General features: G+C 51.9%; 7 protein-coding genes across 7 annotated transcripts; 2 read left to right on the forward strand and 5 right to left on the reverse strand.

Annotated features, from left to right (window-relative positions):
• Positions 1 to 243: 243 nt before the first annotated feature.
• Positions 244 to 2210, reverse strand: CCOS01_12438 (tRNA pseudouridine synthase A; the record flags this gene model as incomplete). The annotated part of the gene is made up of 3 exons (XM_060460587.1): positions 244 to 418; positions 472 to 1893; positions 1969 to 2210. 3 exons carry the CDS (start codon positions 2208 to 2210, stop codon positions 244 to 246), a joined length of 1839 nt encoding a protein of 612 aa, XP_060308635.1.
• Positions 2211 to 2996: 786 nt separating this feature from the next.
• CCOS01_12439 (Upc2 protein) lies at positions 2997 to 4291 on the forward strand (the record flags this gene model as incomplete). Its single annotated transcript, XM_060460588.1, has 2 exons — positions 2997 to 3941; positions 4271 to 4291. 2 exons carry the CDS (start codon positions 2997 to 2999, stop codon positions 4289 to 4291), a joined length of 966 nt encoding a protein of 321 aa, XP_060308636.1.
• Positions 4292 to 4446: 155 nt separating this feature from the next.
• CCOS01_12440 (uncharacterized protein) lies at positions 4447 to 6298 on the reverse strand (the record flags this gene model as incomplete). The annotated part of the gene is made up of 3 exons (XM_060460589.1): positions 4447 to 4827; positions 4889 to 5668; positions 5738 to 6298. The coding sequence occupies 3 exons, from the start codon at positions 6296 to 6298 to the stop codon at positions 4447 to 4449; spliced, it is 1722 nt and encodes a 573-aa protein (XP_060308637.1).
• Positions 6299 to 7172: 874 nt separating this feature from the next.
• On the reverse strand, positions 7173 to 8216 carry CCOS01_12441 (zinc-binding oxidoreductase; the record flags this gene model as incomplete). The annotated part of the gene is made up of 1 exon (XM_060460590.1): positions 7173 to 8216. One exon carries the CDS (start codon positions 8214 to 8216, stop codon positions 7173 to 7175), a length of 1044 nt encoding a protein of 347 aa, XP_060308638.1.
• A 1239-nt stretch (positions 8217 to 9455) lies between these two features.
• Positions 9456 to 10492, forward strand: CCOS01_12442 (uncharacterized protein; the record flags this gene model as incomplete). Its single annotated transcript, XM_060460591.1, has 2 exons — positions 9456 to 9803; positions 9857 to 10492. The coding sequence occupies 2 exons, from the start codon at positions 9456 to 9458 to the stop codon at positions 10490 to 10492; spliced, it is 984 nt and encodes a 327-aa protein (XP_060308639.1).
• A 111-nt stretch (positions 10493 to 10603) lies between these two features.
• Positions 10604 to 12178, reverse strand: CCOS01_12443 (uncharacterized protein; the record flags this gene model as incomplete). Its single annotated transcript, XM_060460592.1, has 3 exons — positions 10604 to 11828; positions 11883 to 12052; positions 12110 to 12178. The coding sequence occupies 3 exons, from the start codon at positions 12176 to 12178 to the stop codon at positions 10604 to 10606; spliced, it is 1464 nt and encodes a 487-aa protein (XP_060308640.1).
• A 670-nt stretch (positions 12179 to 12848) lies between these two features.
• CCOS01_12444 (glycosyl hydrolase family 35) lies at positions 12849 to 16083 on the reverse strand (the record flags this gene model as incomplete). The annotated part of the gene is made up of 5 exons (XM_060460593.1): positions 12849 to 13066; positions 13130 to 14900; positions 14951 to 15059; positions 15117 to 15246; positions 15297 to 16083. The coding sequence occupies 5 exons, from the start codon at positions 16081 to 16083 to the stop codon at positions 12849 to 12851; spliced, it is 3015 nt and encodes a 1004-aa protein (XP_060308641.1).
• Between the last annotated feature and the right edge of the window lie 1232 nt (positions 16084 to 17315).

Below are 17315 nucleotides of genomic sequence, written 5' to 3' on the forward strand. Positions count from 1 at the left end.
CTTTAGAAGTCGGAGGAAGAATGGCGAAAACTACAATTTGCATGCTTTGGCGTTTGGGCTTGGGGTTCTCGAGATGAGGACGACGTATCTCTGAACACGCAACGCTGATACCCGTATACAGAGGACGGAAAAGGGAATTTTATGCTTTTTTGATTCTATCGTATCATTTTTATGAGCAGTCACCGCTGCGCTGTCAACCCTGATCCTCCACATCCAGCAACTCTATCGCCTGATCTGGCTGATTTAACCGTCACCGTTGACAGGGTTCTCGTCTTCGTCACCAAGCGCCGACTCGAGGGTCTTGCTTCCCTTCTCTTCCTTTCCGGTTCGAACCCCTCCAGCCTCGATGCCGCCAGCCGTGAGCCACAGGAAATAGTCGGACTTGAAGTTGTCTACCTGCTGGAAGAAGATGTGGAAGCTGGAGACATGATCAGTAAATGTATTAAATAGAAAGGATAGGGTATCCCATACGTGTTCTCCTGCTCTTCAACCTCAAAGATGCGCTGGTAGATCTGCTTATCCTTGAAGGCCTGCAATTTCTCGTCGTACTTCGTAAAGTCGATCGTCTCCTTGCCAAAGTTGTCCGCCGCCCGCTTGTTGTAGGCATCGAACACGGGTCGCTCCAAAAGAAGACCCAGACCAGGAGCCTTGGGAATCGCGATCCTCGTGGGACCGTAACTCTCCTTGATGCGCTCCAGTGGGGTGGCGCAACGGACGACGAGGGAAGCCATGCCGACCATTTTGCGGATCTGGTGCATCATGAAACTTTGTCCGTGGACCTTGGTGGAGACCCACTCGGTGTCGCGAATCTGAATCGGCTGCATGTTGACCTTGAAGGACTTGATGTGGCGCTTGGCTGACGGGTCCTTGAAGCTCTTCTGGACGGTGTAGTTGTGGAAGTTGATTGTGCCGCAGTACATGTTGAGGGCCTCCTGAAGCTGAGCGAGGCGCTCGGGGGTAACACGGTAACGTCTCTTGGCTGCAATGTAAGCGGCCTTGATGTCACGCAGGGCAAAGTCAAGGGGGGTGAGGTCGCGGTTTCTGGGCTTGACGCTTCCTTCGGGGACCTCTGCGGGGGCCTTGTTCTCCTCGGTGGTGGCGGGCTCGGCTGGTGTCTCCTCAGTCTTCGTCTCGGGGGCGGACTTGGCCTCGTCTGCCTGTGCGGTCGCATCCTCGTCGGCGTGGATTCGCTCCATCACCTTGGCCTTGGTCTCGGGATCGAGCTTGTCGAGGATCGGCTTGATGTCCTCCTCGTCAACCTTTCTCCAGTATCCCTCGACATCGGCCAGCTTCTTTGAGAACTCCTCGTAGTAGCCCTTCTCCTTCGCGGCCTCAACCAGCTGCTTCCACAGCCAGCTGTCGGGATGAGGGGGCAGTAGGCAGTATGTCGGCATGAGGTACTCGTACCATCTCGAGTCGCAGGTTTGGTAGCAGCTGAAGGAGTTGTTGGTACGCTGGATACCCCAGACACGGATCTGGTCGGGGAGAGCAGCGTTGATTTTCTCCACAATGTCCTCGTCTTCGATAATGAGCTTCAAGCTGATGACGTTGCCAGCAGCGTGGACGCCTTTGTCGGTTCTCGCGCATCGGACGAGACTCGACTTCTTGTGGTCATCGGCATTGGCCTTTGAGATGGCTCCAGCAGCAACAAAGGCTTTGAACAAGTCTCCCTCAATTGTCTTTTCCTCATTGTTGATCTGCATGCCCTTATAGCCCGTGCCTGAGTATCCGACCATGACGGCCACCTTTCGCTTCGGCTTGCGACCCTCGGCGGCGATCTCTTCGGCGGTGAAAGGGTTTTCGGTGGTCTCGGGGTTGCCGTCCTTGTCTACCTTTCTGCGCTTGAATTCTTGGTACTCGGCATTGCGTCCGCGCTTGTCGGTGGCCTCACGGCTATTCCCTGGTTAGACATCGTTGGCGCCAGTCGCAAATACAAATAACAAGTCAATTGACAAGGACAGAGCTTACCTCCACGCCGACCGGCCGACGTCGTGCTTCCGCTTCGGCCCGCGCGACTTGCCGCCTCGCCTGTTGTCGTCGCGCCTGTCGCCGCGTCGGCCCTCCTGTGATTTTTCCACTGCAGCACCGGGCTGGGCTGAGCCATCTGCGCGGGACTCTGATGGAATTGACGGCTTGTCGCCAGTCGGCAGGTCGGCAGGTTGCCTCGCGGGAGCACCGCCGGTCGGTTGAGGAGCATCGTCGGTCGCCATGTTCGAATCGAGGTGGCGGACGTTCTCATCGTCCGTACAATGCAGGTGGAGTTTTTGCGCCCGCCTACAGCAGAAGCTCTTGTCAAGAAATTTTCCTGCGAGCTGCAAGGCTGCGGGACGCGGCGCGGAGAGGCGGGGCCACTCGGCTGAACACCGGTTGGTGGGGTCTCTTGATCACGCTAGCCCTAGGTAGGCCTAGGGGTATGTGGCCATGCACAGACTAAAAGCATCTCACTCTCATTGCCTCTCCCTCCTTACTCACTTACTTCAAATGACTCAATTCTCACAAAGAGCAGAAAACTCAACGTGAGTATGCCTTCGATGCAGCTCAGAATTACACCTGAGGCTTGCGTCTCATAAATGCTCGGTCTCGGGAGATCACTGTTCCCACTTTCATAATAACCCGACACAAGTCGCGCCGTCTGCGGTTAAGCTTGGAGGGATCCAAAGCATAAAGCTGACTAGCGACCAATCCGATGTGGATAACCTGTCGGACAGAGATGAATGCGATTGGCCTCAGCCTCACACCTCGGAACTAATACGCCAATACGATGTCATACCCGATATCAAGCCGTCTTCGCCTCGCCTCTCATGTCTCCAGTGCCCATCTCGCCCATACATACTCTTCACTTTCCGATCTGACACTCGGAAACGCAATTCACTAAACTTTCTTCTCTGTCTGTTTTTCCCTAGTTGGCCATTCACTCGCTCCCGGATTCCATAATCGCAGAGCATCGTAGTCCGAACGTTCGCTTTGTTCAGACCCGAGCCTGTCTTATATCCACAATGCCAAAGCACAGAAAGTCCCGCCTTGGATGCAAAGAATGCAAAGAACGAAAGGTCAAATGCGATGAGTCTCGGCCGATTTGTATTAGATGCAAGACCGCGGGAAGAAATTGCTCTTACCGAGAGCTGGTCAGCAGTCTACCAACGCCACCAGCCCAAACACCGGCACATTTGTCCACTCCTCAAGCTCTGAGCCCGCAATCCTCGGTTTCCTCTAGTCGTCACTTACAACTGCCCTCAGCAGTACCAGATCCTCATGGCGCGACTACGTCATTGAATATATCAGAGTTGTCAGATGACTTCTTCTCGGAACGCTTCAGCTTGTTCCACTTCGATCTACTCCTCTTCTTTAGAGGGGCTCTCACAGATGTCCTCGTCTCCCTGCAGTCCGAAATGGGCCCAATGATGCGTCTGATCTATTCTGAAGCGTTGAAGGCGCCATATTTGATGGACCAGGTCCTGGCCTTCACCGCCGCCTACAGGAGCACAGTCGCCAATGACGAAGAAACAACGACGTTGTACCTCACCCAAGCGACCGGCCTCCAAACGAGAGCCATAGGGCATCTGGATATCGGCGGGTTGCAAGTTAACGAAGATAACGTCATGGCGCTCTTCTGTTTCAGCCTCCTACTTGGTCAACAGACCTTGTTCGAAGCCTTCGCCGCAGCAACCTCGATACCTACCGTGCTCGACAAGCTCGTTCAATGTCTGACACTTCATCACGGAATCCGTGGCATTGTCGCGGAATCCATGGGAAAGTTCCATGGCCATATGCAGAACATCCTTCCCCACAATCCGGCATATTCTATGGAGAATGGCACACAAGTCCTTCACGGCAACGAGTGTGATAGCTTGCTCCGGCGGCTGAATGAAAATGAGATGAACGAACAAACGAGGGGTGTTTACATAGATGTTGTTAAGATTCTGCAGTATCTCTTCGATTCTGTACGTTCGGAGGAAAGTCGCAGGCTCGTCGTCATTCAGGAATGGCCTGTGCGAGTGTCACAAGAGTACATCAGACTCCTTCAACAAAGACGTCCTGAAGCTCTGGTCTTGTTGTCTTATTATGCCGTGCTACTTCATTGGGCGAAAGACTATTGGGCCGTGGGCGGTTCTGGGGAGTTTCTTATCCGGGCAACTTCAGATCATCTTGGGACTTACTGGAAAGAATGGCTGGAATGGCCAAATGAAATGTTGAAAGAAGGCGAAAGAATGGACATAGCATGAAAGCTAGGGAACGACGATGAGCGAAATTGACTAAGATCACGACCAAGTGGTTCAACATTGTAGACTAGGAAGTATGCATGTGTTTTATATAATGTACATAGAAGAAGTGAAAAGTAAGTTTTCATCGCGCCGCAAGTCTCGTGAAAAGAAATCTTGCGGTGAGCGGAAAAGAAGAACATTCTTGTCAAGTAATAGAACCCTCATCAGTATTGAGACGACACTATTAGAGCCCGTGGAACATTGGTGCAGCCCTCTTGGTGGTGTTGGACTTGATGGGGCTTTCGGAACAAGACCAGCACTCGGCCTTGGAAGCATCCCCGCAGCCATCGTTGAAGATCGACTTCTCGGGGTACGGGCAAAGGATGCGGTTGTGCGTCGCATTGCCGACAGAGATCTGGATAGGCGTCTGATCAGGCGCGGTGCCGTTCTCAACCCAGTTGCGAAGCTGCTCGAAGAGGCCAGTAGGGGAGCCGCTCACACCGCCGAAGCAGTGGCCCAAGCCGGGAGCCTCGAAGTAGCGATAGAAGTCCTGGATATCAGGGATGACCTCGTTCACTGCCTTGTAGTAGTCTTCGGTACCACCAGGCGGGATGATGTTGTCAGCCTGCAGACAGAATGTTAGCTCGCTAATTGCTTGGTACAGAATCCGAGTGATGCATGCGTACCAAACCGTGGAAAGTCACCATCTTGCCTCCGGCTGCCTTGAACTGTCTCAGATCGGGGTCGGCGGTCTCGACAATCGACTCATATTGCTGGCGACCAGAGTACACCAGCGCATCATACTCCTCGCGGCTCATATCTGTCAAGTCAAAGGTCTCATTCTTGGCGATAAAAAGCTTGAACCAGGCGGTACCGAGGTTAGATGGTTCATCTGTGCAGCCTTGCTCGTTGCAGCTCGTCATCACAATGCCCGGCTGGCTGAAGGACGTCGGCTTGTTACCCGTAAAGTCGGCTCCAGGCAAGATACCGTGGTACGGCCGCTGGCCATCCGCGGTGACATGGCCGTGCCACGTAGCATTCACTACCGTCGCAGCGGCTTCTGAGATAATCTGCTGAGTTCCATTTTTCTGGGCGCAGGTGATCGATTGGCCGACGAGGGAGAAAGGATCAAAGGACTTGAAGCAGGCTGCGATGTCGGAGATGACTCCGTCCGTGACTCCATCTAGAGGATCGCATTCGGAGGTTGCTTTGTTCACGATGGCGTCGAACTCACAAGGGTAAGGGAACGCGCCAAGCTCGTTCATTACTTGGTGGGGCCAGTAGACGAAGCTCACCAGCTTGTTCCAGTTGATTGCCGGGGCGCCTGCTACTATGCCGTCGTAGATGTCGGGGTAGCGTTGGGCAAGCATGAGCCCTTGTCGTCCACCCTGGGAACAGCCGGCCCAGTAGGAGTACTGTGGGTCCTGGCTGTAGTAGCTCTTGATCAAAGACTTGCCGATAATGGCCTGGGGGTTTTGTGATCAGCACTCATAAGCTTTACAGGGCCTCATTTGAGAAGTGCGACCGATGATTACCTCGTCCTTGAGGGAAACGGATGCCAAATTCTGCAAGTTGTACAGGTTGACGTTGCCAGGGCTGTTCAACGCCCACGGACTTGGCTCATTCGCAGATCCGAGGCCAGCATCCGTTGTGATGGTCGCAAAACCGTCCGCAATGGCTCCGTTCATTGCGTTGTAGCTCAAGAAGAAGCGGCCGGCGACCCAGCCCCCTCCGCCCACAGCCATGAACCTCTCATTCCAGTTTTCCGGAAGCCATGCCTCGGTGACGAGGTTGTCGTTCTGGCCCGGGTGCGTATACGTGATGGTCACATTGCAAAAGGTCGCGTTCGTCAGTTGCACGGCCGGGGAGGTGTATCGGAAAGCTGCGGGGACGGAGGCGCTGTAGTTGGTGACTAGGTTCGCCTCAAGAGACAAAATCTCAGCTCCGTAGAGGACTGGGCCGAAGGTGCTCGGGACACAGTTTTGAGCAAGGGACAGAGACATCGCGATGGGGATCTGAGCTTGTAAAGCTCGTGGTGACCAGGCGAATCGCGGTTTGAGGTGAGAGGTGATGTGACTGATGAGTGTATCGAACATTATTCTTGTTATGACAATTGGCGACCGAAGATGGTTTTTATAAGTCTTTCATGATAAATGTAGCGAGAAATTTCAAAGCCCAAAGCCTCAATGCCCCTAAGAAGATGAGGATCTCCAAAATCGAGGCTCAGCAATTCGCCAAGATCGTAACGTAAGCCTCGGACAACTAGCCTTTAATTCTAGCTCCTTGCTGTCCGATTTGGGACTTTGGATAGACCTCGGGTAGAGCGCGTTGTCATTGGATGCTGACATTCCGCGGACGGCCTGAGTCACACGCCGCACTCCGGACCCGGATACCGACCGACGCACGCCGGGCTTAAATGGGACTTTGCGCGGATGTCCTCGGATTCAACGTGTGGGTCGCAGTGACTACTCTAAGTAGGTGTGACGGGAGCCCCACATTCGGTCCCGTTCGAACGATTCTAGAAAGCATCTCTAATTTGCATGCATGCACATGCGTAAGACCGGTAACTTGAGTAACGGGCGTCTCCATTCTTAGAAGGAGCACTTCCTTGTCCGACGCGGGCACTCAGGGTAGGAGTGGAAGAGCTTCACCCCAAATAGGGGCTAGGTACTCCGTATTCAAGATAAGTCCAGACAGCGGAGAAGGAAGGGGAGCAGTGCCGAGAGTGCTAACATTGCGGATTGGAAAGGTTTGAGTAAACACCATCAAGTTTCTTTTCAAGAACCGAGGGGTTAAATTGAGCTAAGTAGAACATTTTGGACTCCAAAAGATGCAGATCGTGTCGAGAGCTCGATGATCAAGTCATTCACATCTTCAATTCTACCGAGCAGCAATAATACTCCGCGGCTACAGTAATATCACCTAGGCCTACACAATACTAAGTAACTATTGTGAGATGTACGTATTCAATCAACCCAAAGCCCTGCTACCCTTGACTTTCGCTACTTGAACAACAACTTTGCCTTTGGCGTGTCCATCCCGCAGTCTTCTATAAGCGGCCGGCACCTGGTCGAACTCAAACGTGGAATCAATTACTGCCTTGGCTTCTCCCTGTGCCATCAACTCGCCAATTCGTCGGAAAAAGTGCGCGCTGTTCTGCATCCGCACGAAATAAAATTGGTGCCCCCCCATAATCTTTGGGCAAATCATTTTGCTCAACATCGAGAACGATCCTGAAAGCGTCAGACTTTCTCCGACGCCCACCATGACAAAAGTCCCACCAGGCTTCAAGATGGCGCTGCTGCGGTCATACAGCCCGGTACTGTTGCCCACGTTGTCGATAATGAGATCAAAGACCTTACCCCGATCCCTCAACTTCGACGCGATGTCATCCTTCTTATAGTCAATGACTTCATCCGCGCCAAGCTCTCGGCAGAGCTCGATGTTCTTGGTGGAGCACGTCGTGACGACCTCAACGCCTAAGGCTTTCGCTAGTTGGATAGCCCACGTGCCTGTACCGCCGCTCCCTCCGTTGATAAACACCTTGCCGCCAGGTTGCAGGATATCCGGTATCAGAGACTGCCAGGCTGTTGTCGCTGCTGTGCCAACCGCCGCGCCCAGATCAGGGTCAATGCCTTCCGGGAGGGGTGCGCAGTGAGTTCCCAAGATGACAATGTACTCTGCCAACGTGCCTTTCTGCCCAACGCCAGCATATCCACCGAATACAAGTTGTCCGACTTGAAAGCTGGAATTTGTGGTGTGTGTGGCTACAACGCGGCCGCAGAAGTCCATGGCAGGCGTAGCGGGGCGCGCGACCATGAGACGTCCGATTAGAGTTGACTCGGGGACTTTGTAGTCTGCTGGGTTGAGCGATGCGCTGATGACTTCGACAAGGAGCTCATCTTTGCTTAAGGTTGAGGAGCTTGGCTTGGGCACTGATTTGTTGAGAACAAGAGAATCTTCGAGCTTGCCGTCGATGGCAGAATATTGCCAAGCTTTCATAGTGTCACCCATTCTCAGTCGCGTCGGTCTCTGCCGTCGAGTTGAGAAATATTTGGTACTTGGTTGGCTGCTCGAGTAGAGTTTGGATTGATTAATTTGGAAAGCTTAAAAATCGCCGAATATTTATATGTCCATAACCCCGTAGTAAATTTGACCATCGGCCGTTGACAATTGCTCAACTCCGCGCATTTCTGGGCTCAAATTGGCGTTGCGGAGCGGAGTTTTCGTTCCAGCTACAGACGCTGAATGAGGTAAAAGTGACCCGGCATCTAGCGATTCGTCCGAATTGAGCTTATGTTCCCGATATGTTTCCGAACCTGCTGAGATGATTTGATGTGACGGCGAATCGACAATCATTTTGAACATTTTCTAGAACATTACTAGAATTCAAGAAAGCGTCAATTGCCTATGGAGCAACTGCATCTCCTTTTGCGTCATGCGCCTCTGGACTTGCGCTGGCGGAGTGACGTGACCATTGTGAAGACAGGAGCCGGTCATTTCAGGTTACTGAGAACCAGACACCATAAGCAACGAGCAATGGCTTGTTCAGAAAAAAAGATCCGAAGACATCCTTCGACCGTTATAGATTAGACCAACTTCAGTGTGTCCGTTCTGAAATGTTTCTTAGTTGAACGTCGCAGTGGTTCCGTCTTTGCCCGACCTGCTTAGCATGCTGACAACGCGGGACTACATAGATGCGGTAGCACGAGTGTAATCTAACACGGTGCCCATCAACTGTAGAGCTGTGGCTTCGTGGAAATATGCCGTATTCCCGAGTTCGTTCCTTGATTTGCGATCCGAATCGCGTGCATGCGGGGAATATTAAGGTTTCTTCTGCATCCTTCACGGTCAAATCCCGGGGGGCTGAAATCTTCTCCGGTGGATAACCCAACAAATGCGCGACGAGGTGCCCTGAAAAGGAATCATTCTCCAATTTGAGAGGGTCTTCTAGGGGAGTTAAGCCGGTGCCTAGCGATCCTTTTGGGAAACGTGCTTACACCTGGCGACGATCAACCCGTGTTCTCGTAATTTCTGTCGGCACATGGTGAGACCCAGAAGGCTTTAGTGACAACTAGGCCCGGGTAGCGCTGATCCTACTCCGGCTGTTATGATCCGCGATTGCGTATATATTTCATAGCGGTTCTCACGACAGTCGCCGGTAATTATAACTTCGGTGTCTTTTGTCTATGAAAGAAGTACTTCTCTCCTGCCACGTTCGATACCGCTTCATCCCTCAGGATAGATCTTATTATGGTTTCCTCACGCTTTCTGACGCTGGCCCTCAGCACGTCGGCATCTGTCGTGGCAGCTTTGACGACACCAGCAAGGAGTGAGACCGCATCTGCTCAATGCACCAAGGCCCTACCACAGGGGCGTGCACCTGGGAACGAGTACACAATTCCTTACACCGACAAAGACGGCCGATCTCGAGACTATCTCCTATTCTTGCCACCGAAGTACTCTACAAAGTCCAATAACCCGATCATATTCTCCTACCATGGTGGGACTAGAACACCAGAGTCTCAGCGAGATCTTGACCGTCTGGAAACGCCGTACTTCAATACGGATCACATCGTCGTTTATCTACGCGGATACCAGGTAAGCAACATTTGTCGGAGAAGCTCACGAAAGAGGCTGACGTGATATTTCAGGAACGATGGGAAGGTACTCCCAATATCACCAAGAGAAACGACATTGAGTACACCAGCAATGTCTTGGACGACCTCGAGAAAACCTATTGCATCGATACAAACCGCGTTTTCATGACTGGTAAATCCAACGGCGGCGGCTTTGTCAACTATGCTGCCTGCCACAAAGAACTCTCAACGCGCTTCGCTGCTTTTGCCCCCGTCTCTGGCTCTTATTACATCGAGGGTGCAGAGGGTTGCAATCCCAAGACCGTCGATATTCCGTGCAACCCCGGAAGGTCCAACATACCTCTCATTGAGTTTCACGGTGGAATCGATGGAACTATTCCCTACGAAGGCAATCCTAGCCGCCGCGGCGCTTGCTTGCCTGATGTCTTTCACTGGGTAACCGAATGGGCTCTTCGTGATGGTCTTGCCGAGAAGGCATGCGAGAAGAATATCACCTCTCGTGCACAGATGTATCGCTGGGGATCAGGTGACAAAAAGGGTCTCGTCACTCACGTCTATGAGCATGATGTTGATCATAGTTGGCCCTACACTGGGGCGAATGCGGACAACAAGGGGCACGGAGATGGTCCGGCATCCTACAATGCGTCTTCGTATATTATGGACTTCTTCAGCAAACATACCCTGGCTTGAAACTAACAGTGCCCATACTGCAATCAGCTAGAACTGCACCATAATAATGATAATGCCACATCTCAAATAGTAGCTGCCTCAAAATGTGCAAATCCCATTCAATCAACGCTATTACCCCCCATCGCCACCTCCACCTCCTCCACCACCGCCATCACCGCCGCATCCTCCGTCCCCGCCGCCGCCGCCGCCGCCGCCACCACCATCCCCTCCACCGCAATCACCACTATCGAAAGAGACATAGACTCCGTCAAAGACGAAGTACTCGCCCTTTGTGCGTCTCTTTCTCTTCCTGATAGGATTAGTGCCACCGAGCCCGAACTTTGCCTTGATTTTGGCAGGATGACCAGGTTGAACAGCTGCTGCATCGGGGACGTAGCCGTCTCCTCCCAAGTTATCCATGACAGGATCTTTGGGACAGTCCTTGCTATACTTCTTCGCCCATTCGTTCCTCGTGTCGTGCAAAAATAGTTGTGCTGCAGCGGCCGACGTGACATGCTCATAGTCGATGAGCCTTCTGGCGACGTTAAAGCTCCACACCCAGTAAGATCCTGGGTAAAGCCGATGTGTATGCCAAAGAAGATCTATGGCTAGGGTTGGGGGTACAATGCAGCGGCTTTTCAACAGGTGGGTTCCTGACTTGGACCGAAAGATTGTGTCCATGTCGTATTCCAATGGGCGTGAGGTGAAGGTTCCTTCGGCAGGCCTTCCAAGCAGCTTGATGAACTGTTCGTAATCGCCAATTGAGCGGCCGAGACTCGCGGCAAACGAAATATCGCTCTCTTTTGCTTGAATGACCGTCTTCCAAAATGCAATCTGACTGTTCAAAGTCTCTCGCAGGTCGTCGAGAGTGGGCCAGGGTGCCAACTGACACAATTCTCCGTCCCGACTATGTAGGTTGTTCCTGAAACAGACGTCTTGCCTCTTCCCGATCCTCATATCCGTCCACTCTGACAATTTCCATTCTCTCTTCCCCATAATGGTACAATAGGCTAGCTGATCAACGTCGTGCATCATGATCGCCGGGTCAGCTTTGATATGCATACACGGCTGCTTGTTCGAAAAACGTGACAGCAGCTTCGACTTTCGCTCGGGTTGCCACGGCGGGTACCGCCACAGTTGGAAGGGCAGCTTGTGACTGTCATCTCTCATATTATAGCTCCCCCATTTCCTCTGGGCCTTTTTGTCGGACCATATGCCAGAGTTATAGAGGTCTAGTAGGCGCTTCACTGGGAAGTGATGATGGTTTAAGCCGTAGTCGCGATACCCTCCATCCCAAAGATACCGGTGGAATTTGCCTGGCGATAGGAGATGGCAGTACCAGATGATGGCTACATCCCTACCGAGTAATCTGAGTCAACACATTGAATTTAGTTTGAGAATGGGAACTCACCAAGGGGGTGGATAGTCATGCGGCGCAACACCATAGATGCGCAGGTAGCGGATGTAATTCACATAGCGCCACTCCGAATATGCTAGAGCTTCGTCGTGGATACCGCCAGCATCGTCATGTTTGAAGTGCGGTATGAGTTTCAGGAAAATCTCAATGAGCTGGATATGACTCTACACAGCCATCGAGGTCAGACATGGACCATCCCTTGAAACAATGTGGTCACTTACTGATGCGGCGAGTTGAAGCGAACTGTTGACTCTCTCCTTGGGCCAAGGATCTTCAAATACCGGCGGCATGTTGCAGTTCTGTGTGCTAATATCAAATCGTTCTCCGGGCTTTGCCAGACGTTGATGACGGGACGTGGACAGTAGTCGAGCATTTATCTCTCAAGAGCTGAAATGCAAGGGTCACGCACGACATCTCAGGAACTGCCTGCCAAGTCGCTTGTGAACCTTGACAGCGGCGCATATTCCGCGCCGCTAAGCCCGGATTCACCTAGTTGCAGCACTCAATGCCACGGGGCCGAAGCTGCGGTAAGAGAATCTGGTTTAGCGTCCCGGAAGCCGATGGTATGCACACCGCCCGAGAGAGGAGTTATGGTCATGCGTAGGTTGATTGACATGCCCTGAAAGGGCGCGCAAGGCAGATTCGGTCGCCCTGTGTTACGTCCGTTCCCCGGAGCCGGTTGGTGTCTCGAATGTGTGCAATCGACAACGACTGCGCCTCAACACCACATACAACTGCTTTCAGCTCGTCGATCATTCGCAAAGTATTTGATGGCCATGACTTTAATTCGCGAAAAAGATTCTGTGCCTCTTTTGACGATTTCCGAAGAAGCCCAAGTACTAATGGAACTTTACAGCAATACCTTGTCGAAGCACATCGCTCCAAAAGCCACGAATATAGGCTCTTTGAGGACAAATATACACTGGAATGAAAAGTTGGTGCTCTCCAAAGGAGATCTCTTTAGTACGCCCCGACTCTCTCCACCCACGACGGTTGAGGTGTCTGCCCAGGTTTTCGGTAGCCTGACTGGATGATGTGGTCCGCTGCCAACTCGAACCCTTCGAGACGTGCACCCGATCCGTCCAAAGCCCAAAGAGTAAGTGCCACCGTGTTGTTGCCGTTATAGTTGAGGATGCCCTCTGGAACAGAGAAGCGCGTTTGCGGGCCGAGATAGTTGACTGCATGGGGGTTAGATGTACAGTAACGATATCAAAGGTGGGAGGTTCAAGGTTCTCACTCACCATACTTGCCAAATTGGTACCCGTTGACGAAAAGTTGCGCGCGGAAGAGGCTCGACGCTCCGGTTGAAGCCGTCACATTCGAGATGACAAAACTCAGAGGGATGTCGTAGCCGATTGGCATATCCAAGGGGAACTCCGTCTTATAAAAAGCTACACCGGCTGTCTTGATGCCTTCAAATGGTGTCACTGAAGCCCAGTCAGATGTGGGTGCCCCTGGAAGATGATAGCCTTGTCGTTCGGCATAGAATGCACCCTCATTCAATGGACCACGCGTCTTGTCAATGTAGCTTTCGGCTCCAAAATTACCGGTGAGCTTCCATTTCACGTCGGACTGCTGATGACCACCAAGTGAAAAGTCAACGATGCCGCGTGGAAGCTTCATCCAGTCAGATCGTGCCCAGAAGTTCATGCTCATGCCCATATGGTCAATGACGACAGTGAAGACTGAAGGGCCCTCGAGTTTTAGTCCAGCAAGATCAAAAACTTGCGTTGAGTTAGCAGTGTGAGAATCTCCAGCAAAAGACCCGAGGAAGGTGTCGTTAACCCAGACAGAGTGGCTGTAAGCAAAGCCTCCTGCTGTCGTCACGTTGAAGAATGATTCGTTAGCAGTCGCGGTGAAGTGGCCTCGATAGATGAGTGAACCGCCATGGAACCCGTAGTCACTGCAGTAGAGCGATGTTGGGGTCGTTAAATTGCGAGGGTTGTTGCTTTTCTCTAGCGCTGCCTCGGTCCAGGCGGAATCGTCGTAGCTATTAGATATCTCTGGGAGCGAATTGATTGAATGCCATTGCAGTTCGGGGAAGACGGGCAGGTTGAGAGCTGGACTCTCGAAGACGAGCTCAGCTTGGAGCCTGCCATTCTTCCATTGGGCGTTCGAAAGGGGGCGGCCATTGAAGGTAAGAGGGCTGTTCGAAGGGACCCCACCTAGGATCTCAAGAGTCGTAGTAGCATTGATGTCTCCCGTCAAATGGAGAACTCCATCAGCAAAAGTTGCATTCCGCAGAAGATAAGGCCCCTTGACAATGATTGATGACTTCCCTAGAGTAGGCTTGATCAATCCATCATTAGTATCGGGAAGATCAAGGACCCAATGGCGGTAGGCGTCGTTGCGCCATAGGAGATGAATTTCGAAGGTTTCGAAATGCACAACCTGTCTCCTTTCTTGGACCACCCAGTGAACAGCTCTGAAGCTGCCATAAGTGCGCGTTGTCGCGTTGCTACCTTCAAAATGCGGTAATCCTAACGAGGATGGCACAGCGAACTCGTGCTCTTCGCCGTCGCCTCCGTACAAGATGAGCAGTGTCTTGTTTCCGTAGGTTTTCCAGGTGAATATCTCCGCTGACGAGTAGATCAAGCTGGTGCCGCCGACATCATGATCTGTGATGTGGATTTTAGAGTCTCGCCCATGTAGCGACAGATCGCCGCCTAGCAAGGGGATGGAGATGTTGCCGACAGATGTCGGCACATTGAGTTTGTAGGAAGTGCGGTTGAGTGAGGTGTAATCGGTATGGCGCACAACGTAGAACCGAGTCTTGTCCCCTACGATTGGAACAACTTGGAGGTCTGGTGTGCTAACAAACTCGGTAGACGTAGCGTTCTGGGGGATGGCTGTGAGATAGGCCTCGGAAGCACGGAGGAAATGGGCTTCGATCTTGGCCTCGCTGTACTTTTCCCGGTCGATCCCACGATTCTCTCTAATGGAAGCACCATGATCGTAGGAAGTGTAGCCCTCTGAGTGACCCATGTTCCCCCAATTTGTCCCGCCATATGTCTATCCGCCACTTTAGTGACCAGCCAATGCAAGACGGGAGAAAAGCATACCATGTAGAGATTGAGTATCTTGATAGAGCGCGACACAAGCTCTTTCACGAAGACACGGGTAAAGTCCTGGTTAATCTTTGCTGCGCACTTATCTAGGCCAACACCTCCCCTTTGATCAATCAGCACCAATATCGACGAGAGGGACTAGAAAATAGCATGGGCCTACCATGGATCGGGGGCACCCCCCTGGTACTCCAATACGGCATAGGGGCTGCTTGGGCTCTGCTGCAGATGGTTTTGATACGTATACGTCAAACTTAAAGCAGTGAGATCCGTCCAGTCCGTGGGGTGATCGCCTAAATACTCAATCAGCAGACATGACTGAAGCGGTCGTTAGAAAACTTACATCCTTTGTAAAAAGGGTAAGCGTCATGCGCGTAGATGTTCAACTCCCCTTTTCCAGATCCAGGCGCCCAGTTGCCCAAAGGCACGGCGTCATTGCCAATCAAAGGAACTTCAATACCATTTCGTCGAAACTGGTCTTCCATAAAAACCATGTAGTTTGGGTCCAATAGCTTGGTTGACTCAACCGGGTTGGCTGTTCCGACCGCTAGACTGTACTCGTTTTCGGGCTGCACAAGGATTATGGGTCCGCCGTTGGTTATCTGAGCAGCTGAGATGACGCGAAGGACGCTTGAAATGTAGTTTTCCGTTGCGTTGGTGTAATCTGGGGCCATTGATCTCAATTCACCCTTATTGCGCTGTAACCAGCCAGGAAAGCCGCCCCCAGAGAGCTCAGAGTTGATATAGGGACCAGGTCGTGCGATGAGATAGAGTCCAGCCTCGACGGCGGCGTCGATGAAAGGTTGAAGATCAAACACATTGTCCATGCGTACCTCGCCTGGTTTGCCCTCGAGCAAGGCCCAGTTGACGTAAAATGACACTGCGTTATAACCTACCGCTTTGATCTTCTGGAGCACGTCTAACCAGAGTCCTGGTGAAGGAATACGCCATGGGTGAAACTCGCCGGACAAGATGACGATACGCTCCCCTCGGATAAAGAGTGAGTGTTCGTCCCATCTGACTAGATCCTGAGTGATATTGGTGGATTTGATATGGGATCTGCTGAGAAAAGCATCGGTGGGGGGTAAAAAGAAGAGGCTAGTAACAGCCAAGAAAGAGGAAAGCTTCATCTCGACTTCTCAATCGGAAACCATTTGGTAATTTCGGATGGAACAACTGGATTTGGTTGAAACTGGAACACGCCTTATATCTTTATCAACCAGATAGCCTGTTTACTTATGTTGACAGCCATCAATCTTGACATAAATATGCACTTCAATTGCCAAGCTGCGCCGACCTGTTGAATAGTACATGCATTCTCGCTTTCGCGTTGACGGTCGCAGGGTATGACAAAGTGCCTTTGCTCTTATGATGTTGATATCAGTGTCCAATGGGCCAAGCTTATTGTGGTCCCCAAGCACGACATCCATTTCGATGCGATCTGCTCTACTCGCATAGGAGCGGATATAGCATAATAGGGTAACAATTTGCCCGACGCAGAGGTTCCTGGGTTTGGGGCATACCTTGGGCAAGGCGCGACCTTGCCAGCAGAACCGTCACGTACTCTACGCCACTTAAGATGTCCCTTCGAAGCGCAAGAGAGCGGAAGCGAAGTGCAGGGTATGTAAACGTCGACGTATCATACGCGTATTCGTACGATTGGAGCCGAAGCTACACGTATATTGTGCCAGTCCCAGGATCAGCGTACTTAGTATATAATGGGATTACGAAAACTTGCATAGGCACCAGTGCAAAGGAGGCCACGGTGATCTCAGTGCTTCGAGGATGATTATTCATCCCAATCGCAGGGTCGTTTTGAGAACGCGGACTCATGAGAACAGCATGGCGTAAGCTGCCGGGCCGGGTTAATTGCTTGGCTTTCTTTCAATTCCTTGTGACCATCTTAATGTGAGCGGTCCGGCAGTTGTGATCTGCCCCGCCTCTGGCCCGAAGACTACCTTATGAGGTCGGCCCGAATCTTTTCGAAATTCCCATTCTCCCGGAAATTCATCAAGAACCGTTACGTCAAAAGTGAGCAGTGAAGTCACCTGCTTCAATCAAGCCTTGACATCGTGGCTGGGTGAAGTGACGTCCCAGTCAAACACGCGTACTGCTGGCAGTCTGGTTGGCCGGGATGTGAAAGCGGGGTAGAATACACGTATGGAGATGGGATACGGCAACTTCCTCGTAACATACTCACGCCTAACTATGTGCCAATCGTGGGCTCTCTGGGCCAGATGCTCCCAGGCTCTTGGGGCTTTGTGAGCGCGGTGGAGTGATTGGTATTTTGTATTTCATTCCTTTTCATCCTTGCCTGTAAGAATATACCCGTTCAACATCAAATATGGAGCAGCCGCACTTT

The sequence above is a fragment of the Colletotrichum costaricense genome (genome assembly GCF_030867565.1).
Source record: "Colletotrichum costaricense strain IMI 309622 chromosome Unknown Scaffold_15.1, whole genome shotgun sequence".
NCBI lineage: Eukaryota > Fungi > Ascomycota > Sordariomycetes > Glomerellales > Glomerellaceae > Colletotrichum > Colletotrichum costaricense.